A 21,055-nucleotide genomic window follows, 5' to 3' on the forward strand; every position below is an offset into this window, starting at 1 on the left:
ATCAATATGTATTCAATACAACTACAATGAAAATTCAAGCCAGATTTCTAAAAACAGAAATTAACTGCTGCTTCTAAATTTCTATGGGCATGCAAAGAAACTAAAATAACCAAAATAAACTTGAAAAGGATAAAATTAGAGAAGCTAACTTTATGTGACTTGGAAACTTACTATAAACCTATAGTAACCAAGACAGAGGTATTAGTAACAGTACAGATAGACAAATCAACTAAAATTGAGTCCAGAAATAGATCCACATTGTTAAGACAATCCAATAAAGAGGGTAAAATCTTTTCAATAAATGATAAATAACTGGACGTACCTATGAGAGAAAAAACAAAAACACTACCTTCGATTTCACACCATACACAAAAACCATAAGTCTAAAGGTATAAGTTCACTCTATAGCAGGGGTCTCCAAACTTTTTACACAGGGGGCCAGTTCACTGTCCCTCAGACTATTGGAGGGCCAGACTATAAAAAAAACTATGAACAAATCCCTATGCACACTGCACATATCTTATTTTAAAGTAAGAAAACAAAACGGGAACAAATACAATAATTAAAATAAAGAACAAGTAAATTTAAATCAACCAACTGACCAGTATTTCAATGGGAACTATAGGTCTGCTTTTGGCTAATGAGATGGTCAATGTGCTCCTCTCACTGACCACCAATGAAAGAGGTGCCCCTTCCGGAAGTGCGGCAGGAGGGCCGGATAAATGGCCTCAAGGGGCCGCATGCGGCCCAGCCATAGTTTGGGGACCCCTGCTCTATAGTTTCCAGAAGAAAACATAAAAGAATATTTTCATGACAAACAAAAAAGTTTTTTGTTCATCAAAACAAAAAACTTCTGCTCTTTATAATATATCATTAAGAAGCTGAGCTGGTAAGGCACAGACTAAGAGAAAAGATACACAATAAAAAAACAAAATATACTAAAAATTTTAAAAAGACACTCCTCAAAAGAAAATTATACAAATGGCTAAGAATCACATTAAAAAGTGCTTATAATCAGTAGTCATCAGAGAAATACAAAAGACAACCACAAGATATCACTACAGCCCTGGCCGGTTGGCTCAGTGGTAGAGCGTCGGCCTAGCGTGCGGAGGACCCGGGTTCGATTCCCGGCCAGGGCACATAGGAGAAGCGCCCATTTGCTTCTCCACCCCTCTGCCGCGCTTTCCTCTCTGTCTCTCTCTTCCCCTCCCGCAGCCGAGGCTCCATTGGAGCAAAGATGGCCCGGGCGCTGGGCATGGCTCTGTGGCCTCTGCCTCAGGCGCTAGAGTGGCTCTGGTCGCAATATGGCGACGCCCAGGATGGGCAGAGCATCGCCCCCTGGGGGGCAGAGCACCGCCCCTGGTGGGCGTGCCGAGTGGATCCCGGTCGGGTGCATGCGGGAGTCTGTCTGACTGTCTCTCCCTGTTTCCAGCTTCAGAAAAAATGAAAAAAAAAAACAAAACAAAACAAAAAAAAAAGATATCACTACAAACATGGATTTGCAGTGTTTCTCAATGAATGGGAAGAATGGCAAATTTGACCCCCCCAGGAGACATTTTTAGTTGTTATTGGCATTTAGAATGTTGCTAACCCCTATAAAACACAAAACAGTCCAACATAACAAAGAACTATCCTGCACAAAATGTCAATGGTGGCAAAATTAAGAAACCTCCAATAATTAAAATTCAAGAGATTAATAGCATCAAAGGTTGGTGAGATGTAGAAAAAATGGAATTCTTTGATACACTGCTATCAGGTATTCAAAATGGTTCATCCACTTTAGTGTTTTAATAGATGCTATCCTATTAAGTGCAAATGGCTTCTCATTGCCAAATAAAGACCAGTATGGTCTACAATGCCCTGACTGTAATCTATACCACTGGTTTTCAACCTTTTTATGCTTGGGGACTGGTGAAAATGATTGAATTATTTCAGGGACTGCTAAGGCAGAAATCACCCTGACCATAAGCAAATTCGACTAAGGTTACTGGGTCTATAATCTTCATACAACATCACGGTGGTTAAGTCTTTCACAAACTGTCACGGGATTTCTGAAGGACCAGCACTGGTCTGTGGACTGGCAGTTGAAAAACACTCACCTAGACCCAGACTACTGCAGCCTCAGCTCCCAATTAACTGAGGTACAAGGATGGTTTGATGTTAAAAAATTTTTTAATAAAGTATACTTCATTTTACTCTCAGATATCTTAAAAAATTCTGAGACAAAAAAAACAACAACACACAATGTATTTAGTTTAATTTATTACCTACTGTTTCTCACCATAAGCAGTAATAGTTATAGCAAAATCCTATAGGTCTATCTGATAAGAGCCAGAGAAACAACTGATGTAATGTAAGTAATGGTTCTCTATCTTTTTAAAAACCGAGTTAAACCGAGACCATTACAGAGTTACTCACATTGGCTCACAATTACAATTAGGCAGAGAAAAATTAATATAACAGTTCAGAAAGATACTGTATGTTTATAAATACCACAACTCATTTCACAAAAGAATGGAGTCAGGTGAAAAACAGTGTAGAAATAGCAGAAATCGGCACTAAACAATAGAAATATAATGGAAACTATAAATGCAAACCACATATGCAATGTTAAAAATGTAAAAAGATAAAATTAATTTTGATAATATATTTCCTTATATATGCAAATATATTTACACATAGATTATGTATAGGATATGTCAAAGAGCCAATATATTCAAAATATTATAACTTCAATATGTAGTCAACTAAAATTTTTTTAAATATTATTTTGTGGGTTTTTTGTACTAAGCCTTTGAAATTCAATTTGTGTTTTATATTCATAGCATGGCTGAATTTAGACTAAGTTACATTTTAAGTGCTCAATAGCCAAATGCAGCTAGTGACTGCTGAATGCTAATGCTGCTTATTACATGACACACTTTGCAGCATTTTCCATGGATTACTTCATTACATGTTCCAGAGGCACATACAGGGCAAAGTAACTTGTTCAAGTTCCCACAGTTAGTGATGAATAAGGATTCTAGCTAAATCAGCATGACTCAGATCTCCTGCTCCAAAACACCTGCTCTTTCACCTCAAATCAACTTTTGTTTTTTATATGATTGAAATTTTGAATTAACCAACTTAATATGGTGATTCCTGCTTGAATATCATATATTCATTTTATGGAAACAAATTTCTGGTCACATAAAAAAAACTGATTTTTTTCCCTGTATGATTTAAAATCTGAAAGAACAGACTTACCATTAATATGAGTTTTTGATACTTTTCTTTTAGGTCTGACATACTTGCAGATGGGTTTGCACCCAGAATGCTGTACCAATCCTTTTTTGGTATCTGCTCAAATGCCATCGTCCATTGAACAAGAAGTGGGCCTTCTCAGACCAGCTGAAAAAAAAAATATTGATGAAAATTCATTAAATTCATTACAGTTTGCATGTATCTAAGAAATAAGCAAGTGCCACTTTTCTAAGTTCTTCAATATTTAGATCTTTAGTTGAGTAAATCACAAGTATAATGCAAATCTGTTGAAACATATACTTTTGTTCAAAACGCCCCAAGAATTTTACATATAATAGTATAGACAAGTATGAAAAACCTGTTAGATGTTTCATGTTATACGTGTAAGTCTTAAATGAATGAATACACAACAGCATTTAAAATATATATATAATGCGATAATGAACCCGAGTGATGGATGACTCTCTAAAGAAGGTATTTCTGTTGGTCTAATGGTAAACGCGGCACACAGTAAGCACTCACTAAATACACTAAAGAGCTTAATACATGGTTACAAAAGCAAGCAATAGACCAAAGAATTAAAATTAACTTAGAAGCATTGCCTTTCAAGCTTTGCAGTTCACTTCTTTTCTTCCAAATTACCTTGAAATAATACGAGACATAGCCAGTCCCACTGGAGGTAGCGAGCCCGGGTACCTCTTCTTGGAGAGGCACTCAGACCTCACCTAGAGTTCCCGAAACTGTCCACTGGAGGACACGGTCTGGAGTCACAAGGGACAGAAGAGACCCCACCAAGAGCCCCTGCAACCGGGCAACATCTGCCCACAGTGGGGAACTTAACGACACAGCCGGGGTCCCCTCAAGACTGGGCCTTGGGAACCCACTGGATTCACAGGAGGCTGTATCGCTCAGGCATAGACAAGTAACCTCCCCTGGCTTCCTTCGAAATCAAACTTACCAAACTTCATAGAACCATTGGGACAAACTGCTGCAAGTGGTCGGGCAAAACTGGGAACCGGCTTCTTCTTCCGCCGGAAGTTATTGCTCAGATGTGATCGCGTTTCTAGCCGAGGCGTAGTGGCCGAGACACCGGTCGGAAGCGCTGCTCCGCCCACGAGGACGCGGTCGCTATGGTAACCAGTCGCCTCTTCCAGGGAGTTTACTTACAGCGGAAAGTGCATGAGCTGTGGAAAAAGGCGTCCTTATCCTGGTTCTAAAGTCTCTTTTGTCCCTGCTGAGTCTCTCTTTTGCCTCTGCGTGCACCCCTCACCCGCCGGGCTGCCTCCGCCTCCCCAAAGCTTCGCCCCCTTGCCCTACCCAGCGCCGCCCCCCTTTTGTGGTTGGTGAATGTACTGTGGGCTGGGGAGGGTGAGAAGGGTGAGAACCGATTCTTCCCTTGTTCCTATACAGTACTTCCCTAGAATGTTCTCATTCGAAAATTAGAGACCTAACACCCTTGCCGAGTAAAGGGTTGTTTTGCTTTTTTGTTGTTGTTTTTTGGAAAAGATGTTCAACTAAATTGTTTCTTATAGATTTTTATCAACTGGCTTAAAAGATAAAACTTTTTCCAAATCTTTTCCCATATAGTATCTCGCTTCACCACACTTCAACCCAGGAAGGCAAGTAAGGCAGCTCTTATTTTCTCACCTTGTAGTTGAGTAGTTGAGGAAACAAACCAAGGATCAAGTCCGAATAGCTGATTATGGTAGCAGCAGAACGGGTCGCTCCTCAAGTCTGCATATTCCCAGAGCAGCCATACTATCTTTGAAGCTTACAGAAAAAGCAGAATAAGCTGTTGCACTTTGAGGTAGTTGCTGTGCACTCCAAATGGGCACAGTTAGCTTTTGGGTTTTTTTTTTTTTTCCTTCTTCCCTCTCCCTTTTTTTTTTCGTTCTGTTTTTACCTTTTATAATCTCTTCTCAGTGCTGCTTACCTTACATTGACCATTGACTTCTCTTCCTTGCATTGTACCCGAAAGGGAAAATCAAATCTTATTTCTTGGCCACATGATTTAATTTCACTTGGAGATGTTAAGGTTATTTTGTTGTTATTGCTTAGATTTGCTTTCCTTCGTTATCTTCTACCAAATCTTAGTTTGAGGAGCAGTCAAGATAAACAAGCACATTCAATAAAATATTTTAATATGGCCAATTATTTAATAATGGTATGAACTATAAAGAATAATTGAATAACACAGGAAAATCAAAAATATCAAGTTATAGGTATAGATTAGGTTTTCCAAAGGATTTTGTCATGTTTACAAATAGACACACAAAAAAGCGTTATACTCAAGTCAAAGAATCTGGTTTAAGCCTGGTTGCAACATGACATCTGTGTGGCCCTAAGGAGATACCTGAAACGACAGAATTTAGTGTTTTTCTAAATACTCTCCTTTACAGCGCTGTCAGAATGACACCCCCTGAACTTTTCTAGCCCTCCCTTCCACTGCTTAGTTCTTCCTTGTGTGGATAGTTATGCTCAGCGCTTCCAGTTTTTACAAAGAAGCACTTGATCTTGATGTATGGTTCCATTACGTATTACATCATCTTTTTTATTTCTTTTTTAAACCAAATTTTGAAAAGTCTAATCACAGTACCTCAATTTCTTCAGTTCAGTTTTTTATACACTTATTTATTTTGGTTTGGATAGTAAAATACTTTTATTCCACCCATTCCCAAGCAAATCATAAGTGTTCTGTCGTTTCATCCTGACATACTTGACTTTGCATCTCTAAGCATACTTGAGTTTGCAACATTGTCTTTCATCTACATAATGTCCTTTTTCCGCCAAAATGGTCAATAATTTATTGTTGACATCTAGTATCTAGTCCTTATTTACATTTCCCTGGTTGTCTAAAAATTGTCTTTTTTTATGGTTGATTTGCTTGAATCAGGATCCAAACAAAATCTACACATTGCATTGGATTGTTCTGTCTCTTAAATGTCTTTTAAGCTGTAGCTGCCTTACTTTACTCCCTTGTTTGTATGTTTTTCTATTCTTTTTCTACTATTGGCTTATTGAAAAGCCAGGTCAGTTGTCTTATTATCTGAATTTGCATTTATTTACACCAGAATGAACTTCTTAAAACATTTTTTGCATGAATCCCTGCTCATTCAGTTGCCTTTATTGATTTCACTTTCTAGAGCAGTACCATCCAATAGAAACACAGGGATGGACAAAAGTAGGTTAATACTAATAATGAATAGTTAAATAATTAGTAAATACATAATAATACAAAAATAAACTGTGTTTTGCATACCCATAACTGTAAACCTACTTTTGCCCACAACTGTATAATGTAAGTCCCAAATGCATACCACATATATGTGGTCATATAGCCATGTTAGAAAGGAAAAAAAAACTGGTGAATTGAATTCTAATAATATATTTAATTTAACCCAGTATATTTAGAGTATAATCATTTCAAAATGTAATCGATATAAATTATTGAGATATGGTACATTCTTTTTTTCATACTAAGTCTTCGAAACGGTATATTTTAACTGTACAGTGCATCTCAATTTGGACTAGCTACATTTAGGTGCTCAATAGCCACATCTAACTAGTGACTACTGTACTGAATAGGTCAGGTGGTCAAGAGGATCAAGTCCCAACTCCTTAACTTGGCATTCACTTACCTCCCCTGTTTGATCCTTAGTTTTTCAGCCTTATCACCTGTTATTTACATATATGAAATATGTAAATAATTGGATGGTACTTCATTCATAATTTTGTTCAGATAACTCCCTTGCTTATAACACCCTAGCTCCTTTCTTCCTCCTATGAGTTTTATTCCTTCTTTAAGACCTATCTCTCTTATCAAGCCTCTTTTGATGGCCCAGTCCTTGGAAATTACTTTCTTTCTTTCAATTTTTGTAATAAGTCCTGTGTCTACTACTCACTGGCACTCATTCTGTCCCACAAGGTATTGTTATACACTTTCAATGTACGTTCTGATCCTCCAATCGGATTGTAAGATCTCGGAGGGTCGGAACACCTCTCAGAGACGCTAAGCAGCAGCTATTGTGCCACATACTCTAGAGTTCTAGTGATGGGTGTCTATAATAGGTTTGTGTCTTACTGTCTTATTTTAAGAAAGTAATTTATCTATTTTATGCTAAGCTAATGTTACAGAAATATAAACTATGTTAGCATAGTGGTTACGAGCATAAACCCTGGAATCAGACCACAGAGGTTTAAATCCAGACTCTGCCGCTTACTGGTTATGTGAACAGTTTAAATTAATATATCTTCATGCCTTTGTTCCTTCCTCTGTAAAATAGGAATAATGTGTTCCTCCTACATTTGTTCTGAGGTTTAAATGAGATAATAGTTTCTGAAAGAAGTAAGTACTCAGTAAAGATTAGCTTTATTTATTTATTTATTTATTTATTTATTTATTTATTTATTTATTTTAGAGAGGAAGAAAGAAGGGAGGGAGGAACAGGAAGCATCAACTCTCATATATGCCTTAACCGGGCAAGCCCAGGGTTTCAAACCAGCAATGTCAGCATTCCAAGTTGATGCTTTATTCACTGTGCCACCACAGGTCGGGCAATTAGGTATTGTTATGAATAGTGAAATATTTGTTTTGATATTCATAACAGTATTTTAGGAATTTCCAAACAGAGCAAACAAAAGCCATCAACTATTGAACTGGAAAAATCATGCAAAATCCAAATGTTTGTTGAACTACAGCTTTCAGGATAAATGAAAAGCATGGACAAAAACTCCTTCCTTTCTGTGTCACCACCAGAAACATAAGCAAGGTGTACAAACATTAAATGTTTTATTTCAAGTTTGTTGATCAAATACTGTATATAAAGATAGCTATAGCTATAGATATGTAAATATGTAGATACATATAGATATAGCAGAGTTTTAAGACCCTTCGTTGTAAAAAAAAAAAATCAAAAGACCCTTGATTGTAGTGTTAGTAAAGAAAATCACATTCTTATTCAATTTGTCGTTGTAGTACTTGCCTGTCCATAAACTAATAAATGACTACCAGATATTAACTAATGCTTAATTTGAGATATTAGTAAATTGTGCTGCTTAATGGTGGATAATATTTGCAATATCTATAGTATACTTCTGCTTATTTTTTCTTATCCTAGGATTATATTTACTTGGCTCTTTTACTGGTTTCTTCGCCAACTCTTCTTTAATTTCTTTGATTTTATTTACCTCTGAATTTTCAGAATTTTCATATTAGTGACCTAAGCTGTATTTAAATACCATAGAATATTATGATTATGTGCTAAAATTAAGTTATTGCCCCTAGAGCAATTGATAATTTACTGAGAAGATAGAAAAACCACCACAAATTAGCTAGTGATGAGCTAAAGCACACACACACGGTATATATAAAGCTTTCATCACTATTCATTCAAACACCAAATATTTACTGAGTGTTTTACTATGTGTCCCATACTGTGTTACAAGAGACACAAGACAGAGCTGGCTGTAGCCCCCTCAAAAACTTTGTGTTTATCGGGGCAGGCAAACAAGCCACTGAGATGGCTGTGGGAAGAACTCTGCCAAAGAAAAACAGGACTGTGTCAGTGAATAATTTACAGGAGTGGAATAAAGTAGATTGCTTGAATGATTGAAATACTTCAGTCAAAATGTAGGCTTACCCAGAAAGATGTATGGAAGTATTAAGTTTAAACCAAGCTTTCACTGAGGGGAGAGATGAACGGCTAGAATTAGAGGAACTTTTTTTTCTTGTTTTTGGCAGGTTATCATAAAGCTGTGGACAGTATTGAGAGTCAGCTCTAATGAACAATCCTGCCTCATCTTTTAGAAATGGTTTTTCATTTTTGCCCTTTTCCTCCCTTGCTGGTTGTCTTCATTTTTCTCTCTCTCTTGTCTTCTCAGCAGTAATCATCAGTGAACATTGATTGAGTCTGAGTAGACAGTGCACTAGGCAAGAGAGTTGAAGAGGTAAATAGGTTTCGCTGTCACACCGGTTGCTGTGCTCTTCTTGTTTGTTTAGCTTCAGTTGTGTCAGTGTTCTTTCAAGCTTGTTTCTGCCCCAGGTCTTTATCCAATCTGAGAGATGTGTCCTGGTCTTCCTAACTTCTTCACATCAGACGTTTTCATCTTTCCATGAACCTATTAAAGATACTGAATACAATCTATTTTCTGTTTCTCTTTAGCACTACCAACTTATTATTGATAAATGCCAACTTATTATTTCCCCTATTCAGTTCTTTACCCCTTCTTTTTTGTTCTTATGACCACTATGGTTTTTCTGTGAGCTTTCTAGTTTCCTCGAAATTGGAAACATTGTGATGGTCTCTTTCATCCATGTAGTGATAGACATTTATATACTATTAAAGAAAAAAAATATTTTCCCTTCTAGTTTTTAAAACAATATATTTTTTAAAAGTTTATTTTATTTTTGTCATGTAATTGACTCACAAAAGAAAGGTTAATCTGAATGATCAAAGGGTGTTAATTTGTGGGTTAAAATGTGTTAAACAGTTGATATGTAGTCTGTTTAAGTCAATTAGAGAGCATAATGAAGATGTTTCCAGAGTGCTATGGAACCTTTTGGAGTTGGCTTGGAATTCACCAGTGTATCTTGGCACATGGCTAAGTATTCCATTGCATTTCAGTTTTTGACTTGTGTGTATTCCAATAGATATGAATAGGGTCACATATTTAAAAGAAGTTTGATTTTATTACTGAGATTATTATGAGAAAGAAATACATGATTTTAATTCATCATTAACAAAGTAATAAAAATAGCAATGTTATTTTTATTACTCATAATATTTCTAAAATAAAATGCAGTTGGACTATATAACTAACAAAATATTTCTGGATTATTTGTTTGTTTATTTGCCTGTTTGTTTTTAAAACTAGTTTAGTGTCATTATCATAGTTTTTCTAATACAGTACTAGTACCTCATATAGAACAGTAGCATTGATAAAACATGTAATATTGGATGTAGACATTTAAAGAAATAATTTGTCTTCCTTTTTAAAATTATTTGAAGTAATATCATGAAACATTTGTAGTGTTGGTTAGTGTCTGCAAAAATTTCTAAATAGTTCATGTTATGCTGAATTTCAGTAGCTGAATATAAAATTTGTATAATGATAACCTTATTTAAGATTTATAAGCATTGCAATCTCAACAGCTCAAATACAGAGATATGAGGATAAATATCAAATTTTAAAATATATTCTTCATTCATAATCAGGGTTACTATAGCACTTTTTTTCATTATTTGTGTTCGTTTACTAGTAATAAATACATTTAGCATTTCAGCTTTTTCCTGCAACCTTTTGGTTTAATTATTTAGAGACTGATGAAAAGTCTTATATGCTAAAGGGATTTCTGCAATGATGGATTAGATGCCAAAATAATGAAACCATCCAGCTTAAAAATTATACTAAAGAATAGATCTTCTCTGATGGATGTCCACAAAAATATCCTTTTAAAAATATTTTAAGCAATTTATAGTATTACTTTTTAATCTACGGTAGATGCACCCTGAGTACAGTCTTTTGTAGCTCATTAGCAATTTCTTTAATGAGTTTTTTTGTGTGATAGTTAAAATAACAGACAAATGACAGATTGTTTGCCTTTAATGATTTCCCTGTTTCAAGCCCATTACAAAGCAATTAGAAATCTGACAGCATTTTCACTCTGCATTACTGATCATCTAAAGTGATGAGGAATGAGAGGTGATGAATATTAATTATATATTTTCATATGATTATCATAAATTATTACCTTGTCTGATGTGCTGCAGGTGAAGCAGGAGCATTAGAGAAAGACAGTCAGATAAATTAATTTGAAAAACTATATGATTTCTTTAATCTTTGTAGTATAAATCCTTTTGGCAGTGCTAGTCTCTGAATATTAAATTATTAGTTTCTACCTATATTTGGGGTAACTTAAATATGTTTTCTTATTTCAGTACAAGAAAAGGAAAATTATTCTATACTATAATGTACATATATATATAAGTTCAAAATGTTAAAGATCTAATTTAGGAAATGAGATAATGAATTTTAGTGATATATATGTAATATTCAGATATATTGAGAATGATATATTTAAATAGATCTTACATCTTAGGTTAAAGTCAGATAACCCTAGGAAGAAGAAATAAGACAAGAAAGTTTAACCAGATGTAAAAGATTTTGCTAGGTCCTTTGTAATAGTTCTTTGGTCTCAGTCCCCAGTTTCTTGCTTTGGGTAAATGAGGCTGAGCCAGTTGTCAACAGGATTCAGGTGCTGTTCTGACTTGGTGCCCGGCCTTGGACTTAGAGCAAAGGTCGGTCCAGGAACTTGATAATAGTTTTCAGTACTGGGCGAATTGGCAAACTTAAAGCATTTGAAAAGATTAGAAATATATACGGCAAAGGAACTGATAATTTGCTGACTCTTCATTATGTTTGTGTCAGTCCTGTCTTTTGGGCCTTTCTGCTATGGTTCGCTCTGTGGTATACCACCTCCCACAGTGGCATGCTGTCCTGAATGAAGGTCCTATACGTGTGCTAGGCTGATTATAAATCAACAAAAAATGAATTGTTTATATATGTCTTAGAAATCATTTTTCTTATTTTATATTCAGCTATATATATCCCCATTTTACATATTAAAAGTAAAATGGGCAGGTCTTCACAAATGAACTTTTTATGTTATGGACAGTTGTGGAGACTCATCTGAAATTCATTAAATAATACTTAGGGAAAAGTCAGATATCATAATGATAAAAGCAAAGTATTAGTAAAATGGGGTCAAGACCCTAGCAGTAAGTAGTCCAATGTAATGATTTTTTTAATGGCTAACCTTTCTAAATACATTGTTCTTTATGTCTCATGACCAACCAAGATTTTGTCGCACAGGGACCGCCTTCATCTATGGAGCAGTGCCAACCAGCGCCCTTCGCAGAGTCAGCGCGGTGGGTCCCCCTGCTCTCCACTCCTGGTCTTCTCTTCCCGCTCTTCTCTTCCCCTTTTAACACACCACCAACCAACACAGCTACTTGACTTGTTACCAAAGTCTCATTTTTCCTTGAGAGGGATTGGTTTAGAAATCTTACATATTTTTCCTGTGACAGAGAACAGCAACCCATACCCGAGTTCATAGGAACCTGGGGGCTCCAACCACGGCCTCTTTCTCAAAATCTCTACCCAAAATGGGTTTATACCTTGTCCCAGCATAACACCACTTAGTTGAAGCAACAAGTGATTTAAGATCCCTAGGGGAAAGAAAGGTCAACAATTTGGAAGGAAAACTAAAGAAATATATACTTTTTAATTTCAGAGACCTCAGAGATATGATGTGATGGAGCTAAAACATAGAGGAGGCCCAGGTTCCTGGCTGGTCATCGTTAAAGATATGGACTCAGTACCGAAACAGGTCCTCAGGGGAGATGTGTCAGCAGCCATTGGGATAGCACTGAAGCCAGTTTTTAAATACTTTTCTTCCCAAACAATTTTTTTCTATCCTGAATTGGGGAATAGAATAAAAAGGCTTACAATACTGATATAGATTGTACTATTCACTTTTTACTTAACAATATGACCTGTCATTCTATCAGAAAAAGATACTAAGTTCACCTGGCATGTTTGGTTTCTCAAACACTATGTGGGTTGTTTTCCATTTTCTTCTGAGCTTCTAGGTGTTACTAATTGATTGTTTAATTTGTTATTGTGTGTTCCTAGGTTAAACATAGCTGTCTAATTACCAAAATCCTTTTCCCCTTGTTTTAAAGATGGGTATGTTTTTTCCCTTTTGCAGTCCCCAGGGACTTTTTCCCATTACTTTAAGATAGTGAAAGAACAAGGAAATGGTTCAGATGTTTGGGAGGAACCAGGAATAAAGATACAAATCTTTTTTTGCATTTCCAGTAGTCACATCATTCATGTGACCTATTCTATTCTGTTAGTCGTAAATACTTGACTAATATGATATTTTAGTCATTTTTTGGAGTTGTTATAATTTAACTTCATTTTCTCCCCCAGGGGAAAAAGCCTGATTCCTCTTCAATGAGAGTGTAGGATCATGTACCGACTAGATGAAGTTGTCCCTGTTGCAGGCTAATCAGTTAGTCCTTAGCCATTACAGTGAATGGTTTCTTTATCAAGGTGTGAATACAGAATGAGCCCTAGAGCAGTGTTCTGTCACCCCATATTTGGCACCCTGCCCATATGGTTATTCTTTTTTTTTTTTTTTTTTTAGCAAGAAATAGACAGACAGACAGGGATAGACAGACAGGAAGGGAGAGTGATAAGAAGCATCAATTCATAATTGATGGCTTTCTCTATCTCCCTTAACCAGGAGGCTCCAACCGAGCCAGTAAACTCTTGTCAAGCCAGCGACCTTGAGCTTTAAGCCAGAGACCATGGGATCATGTCTGTGATTCCATGGTCAAGCCAGTGACCCCATGCTCAAGCTGGTGAGCCTGCGCTCAATCCAACAACCTCAGTGTTTCAAACCTGGGTCCTCAGCATCCAAGACGGACGCTCTATCTGCTGTGCCACCGCCTGGTCAGGCACAAGTTTTAAATTCTCACTCCAAGAGAATATTACCAAGTTGCTGTTATTGAAAGAAATTGGAAGTCAAAATTTATGTAATCAGATTTGAAAGATTTGTTTCCCAATAATAGTTGAGCAACTTTTCTGTTTTGTTTTGATTTTAAACTTCACATCATGGCTTCTAGAACTTCTCTCTCCAGCCTTATAAAATATATGTTAAGCCTTCTTATGCTGTAAGTATAAAATTCAGAACACTCAATTAATACACATTCTCTGTCTTCTAGGATACTCATAAACAGGAAAATTGTATTTTAATAAAGGGAGAAAAAAAAGAAAAAAACTCTTTGAACTCCTCATTTAGGACATTGGTATGAAGGTTATCAGGTCATTCAAGTCGTAGTTCATGGGTTAGCACTAAGCTTTTTGGGCTTCTTTGTGATCAAGAGGGCTTTCAGGTTTCCATGGTCAAGCACTACATTTAATGCACATGAATAAGAAACTTATGCAAAATAAAAGGGAGTTTAATGCCTGGGAGGAAAAAATTTATGCTTTTTTACCGTTACTAAAGAACTTATGTTAAAGTAATATAGAATGAAAGTATTTTTTCCTGTTTTTGTTTTGGAAAGTTGACTTAAGAACTTAAGATATTCCATAGAGAATTTAAAAACCTTTTTTCCCTGGCCAGTTGGCTCAGCGGTAGAGCATTGGCCCGGCTTGTAGATGTCCCGGGTTCAATTACCAGCCAGGGAACAAGGAGAAGCGCCCATCTGCTTCTCCACCCTTCCCCCTCTCCTTTCTTTCTATCTGTCTCTTCCCCTCCTGCAGCCAATGCTTCATTTGAGCAAAGTTGGCCCGGGCACTGAGGATGGTCCCATGGCCTCTGCCTCAGGTGCTAGAATGGCTTCGGTTGCAACAGAGCAACATCCTACATGGGCAGAGCATTGCCCTCTAGTAGACTTTCCAGGGGGGATCGCAGTCGGGTGCATGCAGGACTCTGTCTACCTCCCCACTCCTCACTTCAGAAAAATACAAAACAATAATTAAAAAAAATTAAAACCTTTTTGAGCCTGCTCCATTGCTATGTGATAATCTTTCATTTCTAAAGAATCTGTTGTTTCTCTCTAAAAGAGGAGTTAAAGCAAGGATTAAATAAACTTTTAGCTATAAAATATGCATATCTGTGAAAAAAGTGTTGCATTTTTCAAACATAAAATTACATGTATTTTTATGCTATTTACTTGTTACTATGGCAACTGCCACATTGCCTGGTATTTATGTTGTCTAAGATTCAGAGCACCTTTTCAAAAAAATAAATATGCCAGAACTATGTATTATATATACTTTGCTATTTAGAAAAATATTTATTTTAATGCATATTTTTGAAGAAAAAATAGCGATAAATAATGTAAACTTCAGCTTGGCTTAAATGGTACCTTTTCCTGTAGTTTTTAAAATCAAAATAATTACATTTTCTTTCTTTTCCTTCTTATAATAATCAGAATAAAGAATAGAAATAATGAATTTTTAAAACTCATAAGTCAGTCTTAAAAGGTAGTCTTGAGTTCTCTTATTTTAATAATATTTTGATTCATAACAAATTTCTAAAAATATAACACAGACAAAATATTGTACTTAAGCCTGGCTACATAAATCAAAAACATGTAAAAAGTTTGTATTTCTGTTTACATATGGTTCTGTAATGTCTCAACTAAAGATTTATATTTTGTATTTGAAATGAAAGCCATGGTTGCTATTAATTTTTTTGTTTATTTAAATTGTTTTCTGACGTGTGGTACATAAATATAATTTCTTAATGTTAAACGTTAGAATGGAAATCATGAAGCATAAAATCAGACATGTTTCATGTCACGTATTACCTGTTAAGAAAAACTGCAATACAACATTTAAGTACAACATATTGTCTCTGGTACTTGTAAACAGGATGGATCTGCAGTTTCACAGTTTATGTTGACAGTATCTTTGTGGGAAATGTAATTATCAAATAAATTATAACATGTCCTAGTATTAAGATTATTAATAGTAATTTTAATTGCCTTTTTCCAGATAATTGGTTATCTTCTTATAAGTATATAGGAAAGGTGGCATTGGGCTAATTAGATATTTTGAACTCAGTTATCTTTAAAATGTCTAGACATTTAACATATATATTCTATACTTTAGAATTTCATTTTTAATTAAATGATTTTATAACTAAAATTGAAATAATTTATAGTTCATAAAATATCACTGATTATTCCTTTGATATTCCTCCTTGAGTATTGATATGATGAAAAATATTAAATAATGGTAATTTAAAATGAAATTTTTACTACCAATTAATACTATTAACTGGTATATGCTATTTTTGGTAGGTTTTAGAAATTGGTACATTTCTGAAAAGCTATTTAATTTTGAAATATACATCATAAGCCTTAAAAGCACGTTTTCAGCCCTGGCCAGGTTGTTCAGTTGGTTAGAACATCATCCTGATACACCAATGTTGCAGGTTTGATCCCAGTCAGGACACATACAAGAATCAACCAAAGATTGCATAAATAAGTGGAATAACAAATCAATGTTCCTCAACTAGTAGAGAAACCATATTGTCTTCTTTTTTTTTTATTTTTTATTTTTTGTATTTTTCTGAAGCTGGAAACGGAGAGAGACAGTCAGACAGACTCCCGCATGCGCCCTACCGGGATCCACCCAGCACGCCCACCAGGGGGCGATGCTCTGCCCCTCCGGGGCGTCGCTCTGTCGCGACCAGAGCCACTCTAGCGCCTGGGGCAGAGGCCAAGGAGCCATCCCCAGTGCCCGGGCCATCTTTGCTCCAAGGGAGCCTCGCTGCAGGAGGGGAAGAGAGAGACAGAGAGGAAGGAGAGGGGGAGGGGTGGAGAAGCAGATGGGTGCTTCTCCGGTGTGCCCTGGCCGGGAATCGAACCCGGGACTTCTGCACGCCAGGCCGATGCTCTACCACTGAGCCAGCCGGCCAGGGCGGAGCCATATTGTCTTATTCAACATTGAATCCATTGTCTTTTTTAAAGTCTGAAAATAGTTGTTAATAAATATTTGATGAATGGATGGGTAATAGGATCAGGATTAGCAAAGTAAATTTAGGGAAAACGAATTTGGAGGGCCATAAGATGCCTTGTGTATGTTTAAGAAAATTTGATTTGTTTATTGTAACAATGGGTCACAGGATAATAAAGTGATAAGGATATGCAATAACTGCTCTGCTAACCATAGTTCTGATAGCACAGAATAAGGCAAAAGATGATGATTTGGTTTATCCTCTTATGTTTAATTTGCATAGTTGTATGATTATAGATATTAGAACAAAACAAGCAAAAATATTTGTCACTGAAATTTCAACAGGAAAAATAAAACATTAAAAACTTTAACAAGTTCTTTAATAGTTGGAAATTTTACAATCTTTCTTTTTCTCCTTAAACTTGTATTTCTACTTCATTTGTAACTGAATTTTTAAATGTCCTATTACCATAGGGATGTAAGTATTGAAAATTTTCCTCAGTATTGAATTTTTATGATAATTATATGGTCTACCAGAAAGTTCTGTCTGTTTTTGGAACAAAACAAAATAAAAATTTTTCTTACTGTCAATAAACTTTATTAAATAATATAATTGCAATTATTAATGATTTCTTGCCAGTGTGAGGGCAATTTGTATATCCCATTTTTGAAAAATGTTTTATTTTTTGATGTGAAAAATTGAACCAGTACTTGTTTGATATCTTCTTCATTTTTGAATTTTTGCTCTTCAAAAAATTTTGTAAGGACAAAAACAAGTGATAGTCGGAGGGTGCTAAGTCCAGGGAATATGGTGGATGCGACAGACATGCTTCTGTAGCATTTCTTCCTTGTTGAAATTCGTAAAAATTACAGTGGCGTAAATGAACTTTATCAGTAGCCATGGGTACACTATGGCTTCACACATAAGACTAACGTGAATCAACTTTGTTTTAGTTAATTTGCTACATCAGTATGTATACATTAAGTGATAAAAATAGAGAGGCATACATGCGCCAAATAAACATGTGCTTACATGTCGAAACTTGTGATAGAAACGGACAGAACTTTCCGGTAGACCTTATATTTTAGTACACAGTTATTCAAAGCAGTATGGATATATTATCATTTTTTTATATTTATTAAATATATACAAAGTTTATTGGAAATGTATGTATCAATGGTATAGATTGCTGGGGACACATAATTTCTTAGTTAAAGGAATAGTGGAATTGACCCTTGGTTTGAGGCTCTGGAATGGTCATAAAAGGAATGCCTCTCTGTTACAAAATGACAGGATAGAGATTTTCCAAGGACAAACTCTAGCTGGAACTGGCAGCTTCCTGGACAGATGCATTTTGGGAAAGCATAGATGTACATGGAAGGCACGGATCTGGAAACTGACTTGCTTAAAACTGTCCACATTTGCATGCCCCTTTGAAAGTCTCCAGGCACTGTTTGTTGTTGGTACTTACAGCCCCACCTTGAACACTAGCAAGCTTTCTCCTCTTCAATAGCTGACACATGGTACCTACTGTGTGCTGAGCACATCAGCTTTATGAAGGGGCCACTATTCTTAACCCGGTTACAGAGATAAAGAAACTAATGCACAAAGAGATTATGTGACATGCCCCAGTGTCACAGATAGTAAGTGGGCAGTGGGATGTAAACCCCGACGTGGTGGCTGCCGAGTCCAGGCTCAGAACTACTGTGCACTTGCATGCCTTTTCTTTAAAAAAGGGGTGAAAGAACAGATCTAGGAGTGGGCATGACAGGAGAGCTTACCTTCATGTAAAATGAAGAGATGGGGCCTGACCTGTGGTGGCGCAGTGGATAAAGCGTCAACCTGAAATGCTGAGGTCGCCAGTTCAAAACCCCGGGTTTGCCTAGTCAAGGCACATATGGGAGTTGATGCTTCCTGTCCCTCCCACTCCCCACTAAAATGAATAAATAAAAATCTAAATAAATATATTAAGAAAACAATTTTTAAAAGAGAGAGATGGGAAATAAATAAAAATAATGCTTTTCCAATGTTTCAGTGAATAGACCGGGCATAAGCAAATACAAACACAAGGCAGTGCCTTCTTCTTTACTAGAGTATTGTAGTTTTTAGTGTCAGCCAAATTAGAATTAACTCTTTTTATTTCTTTAATTTCTATTTAACAGTTCTCATTTCATTACCAATGCAAAGGAATGTTACCTGCAAACCTATTGTATTCTGCATATTCAGCTTAAACTGTTAATATGTTCTACTTTTAGTGAGGATGACACTATTTTTATAGTAACATTATAGAAGAATTACTACATTTAATTATGGTAATGATATCACACTTACATTGCCTGTTTCACCTAAAAGCACCCTGAAACTTTTACATTAAAAAGAAAACTATACTTATCACTGAAATGATTACCTCTTTCAGTGAAGATTACGACTGTATTCATGCATAAGGAAGAAGTAAAACTATTACTGTATATCAAGAGATATTTCTGAATAGTTCAGTACAACTTTTATTTTTGGATTTTAAATAATTGAATTGTATAATAAACATACCAGGACAATCAAGATACTGTGTTCTTCAATGTCATTTACTCTCTAATCATATCATTTTGTCTTGCTACACACAGCTGGATTTTTTACTTATAAGCATACTTGGATTAGAAAGGACTTGGCTTGTGAAAGAACTAATCAGGCATTGGTTGTTATGGAAGCCCCAGACCTCCTGTTGTAAGAAGCTTGAAGAGAGAGGGAGAGTGTGAAGGCCAACAGAACCTTAGGTCTCCAGTTGGAATACCAGACAAGTGCTGGGTAGAGAGCAGTACTTTCTCTTATTAAACTATATAGAGAAAAATACCTTTTCTTATTTTGATATAGATTCAGATTCATCTAACATTTTTTTAATAACTAGCATATGTCAAGCGCTATGCCAAATGCTTTTGTGTTCACCATTTTATTTAATCCTCATAACCATGTGGATAACCCAGTTATGCACTGAAACAACTAAAGCTCGAAAAGGTTTTAATACTCAAGGTTAAATAGCTAATAAGTGTCAGAGGAAGACATGATTGTTTTCTTATATTTATAGGTATTTATTCCTTCATTATGCTTGTGAGTATAAATTACATTATATAGTAGTACTTTTGCAGCAAGTCTAGCATCATACTCTCTGAGCTTCCTGTGTCTGGTAGATTATTTAGGAACCTTAGGAGTTAATCACAGTTCAAAAGGGAAATCCTCCACATACCCTCATCCAGTTGAGAAACAGCCCTGACAGTTTGTTTGTTGGTGCTGCTTGTTGCGGTGATTGCTGTAGCTTCTTGCTGACTCACTTTACCACTAATGATCCTATTACATCCATCATCTGACTGGCTGTACTGGTCCATGTTTAAGGAAAGGTCCTTCCGGATCCACATCTTAGTTCCTCCTTGCAGGCTGACATGATCTTTGAAAGAGGAATATTAGGGTTATCCAGAGAAACAGAACCAACAGAATATAACAATACACACACAGAGAGAGAAGTTAACTGATTTATTTTAAGGGATTGACTCATGTGACTGTGGAAGCTTGGCGAGTCGAAAGGCCCAAAGCTCCAGGTGACTGGACTCTTAGTTAAATTTAGATTCCTAGCCATCCTAGTGTTTGTCCCATTTCCTTCCTCTGCGCCAATACCATATATTTTAGATTCTTGAAATCAATCAGTTCAAAGGTTATCAGGAGTTTCTGGATTAGGTTTGACTGCACACAACATCCAAATCAACATTGTTTTGAGCAAGCTACACATTTATTGCTCATGTAAAAGTCTGAAAGTAGGAACTCCAGGGTTCATATGGTACTCTGTGTGTCAGAGATTCTTCCCTCTATCCTCCTAGGGGCAAGGCTTTCACTCCTAGCCTTCTGTCAAAGTTAGAGATGACCAATCTAGTGCCAGCCTTCATGTCTTCATTCTAGGTAGCAGAAAGGAGGCAAAAGAAAAGCAAAATCATTTGCATGGATCATTCCACTTGTTCCTATGGCCCTCCTTAGCTGTAGAGAAGACCAGAAAGTCATCTTTATTTGGGGAAGTCATATGCCTCAGTTAAAAATCAGGATTCCAGTATCAAAGAAGAAGGAAAGAATGGATACTGGCAGACAGTTGGCAGTCTCTACCATAAGAATTTATGCAATTATTAGAAGATAGTAATATAAAGGCAAATCGGGACATTGAAATGCAGTTATTTTGATAGGTTTCATGTATTCTTAACAAAGCAACCAAATTATCTTTAAAAAAATCATATTCCCCTG

The 21,055-nt window shown here is 36.0% G+C and overlaps 1 protein-coding gene across 1 annotated transcript in view; it reads right to left on the reverse strand.

Annotated features, from left to right (window-relative positions):
- Positions 1-4,352, reverse strand: part of DNAJC24 (DnaJ heat shock protein family (Hsp40) member C24) — a 61,501-nt gene extending 57,149 nt beyond the window's left edge. Inside the window, exons 1-2 of the mRNA XM_066363922.1 lie at positions 4,202-4,352; positions 3,247-3,390 (exon numbers count right to left, since the gene is read on the reverse strand). Of these exons, the coding sequence (XP_066220019.1) occupies positions 3,247-3,354 (108 nt within the window). The 5' untranslated portion in view covers positions 3,355-3,390; positions 4,202-4,352. The remainder of the gene's footprint in view (positions 1-3,246; positions 3,391-4,201) is intronic.
- Positions 4,353-21,055: the final 16,703 nt, after the last annotated feature.

Source organism: Saccopteryx leptura, chromosome 1 (assembly GCF_036850995.1).
Source record: "Saccopteryx leptura isolate mSacLep1 chromosome 1, mSacLep1_pri_phased_curated, whole genome shotgun sequence".
Lineage (NCBI taxonomy): Eukaryota > Metazoa > Chordata > Mammalia > Chiroptera > Emballonuridae > Saccopteryx > Saccopteryx leptura.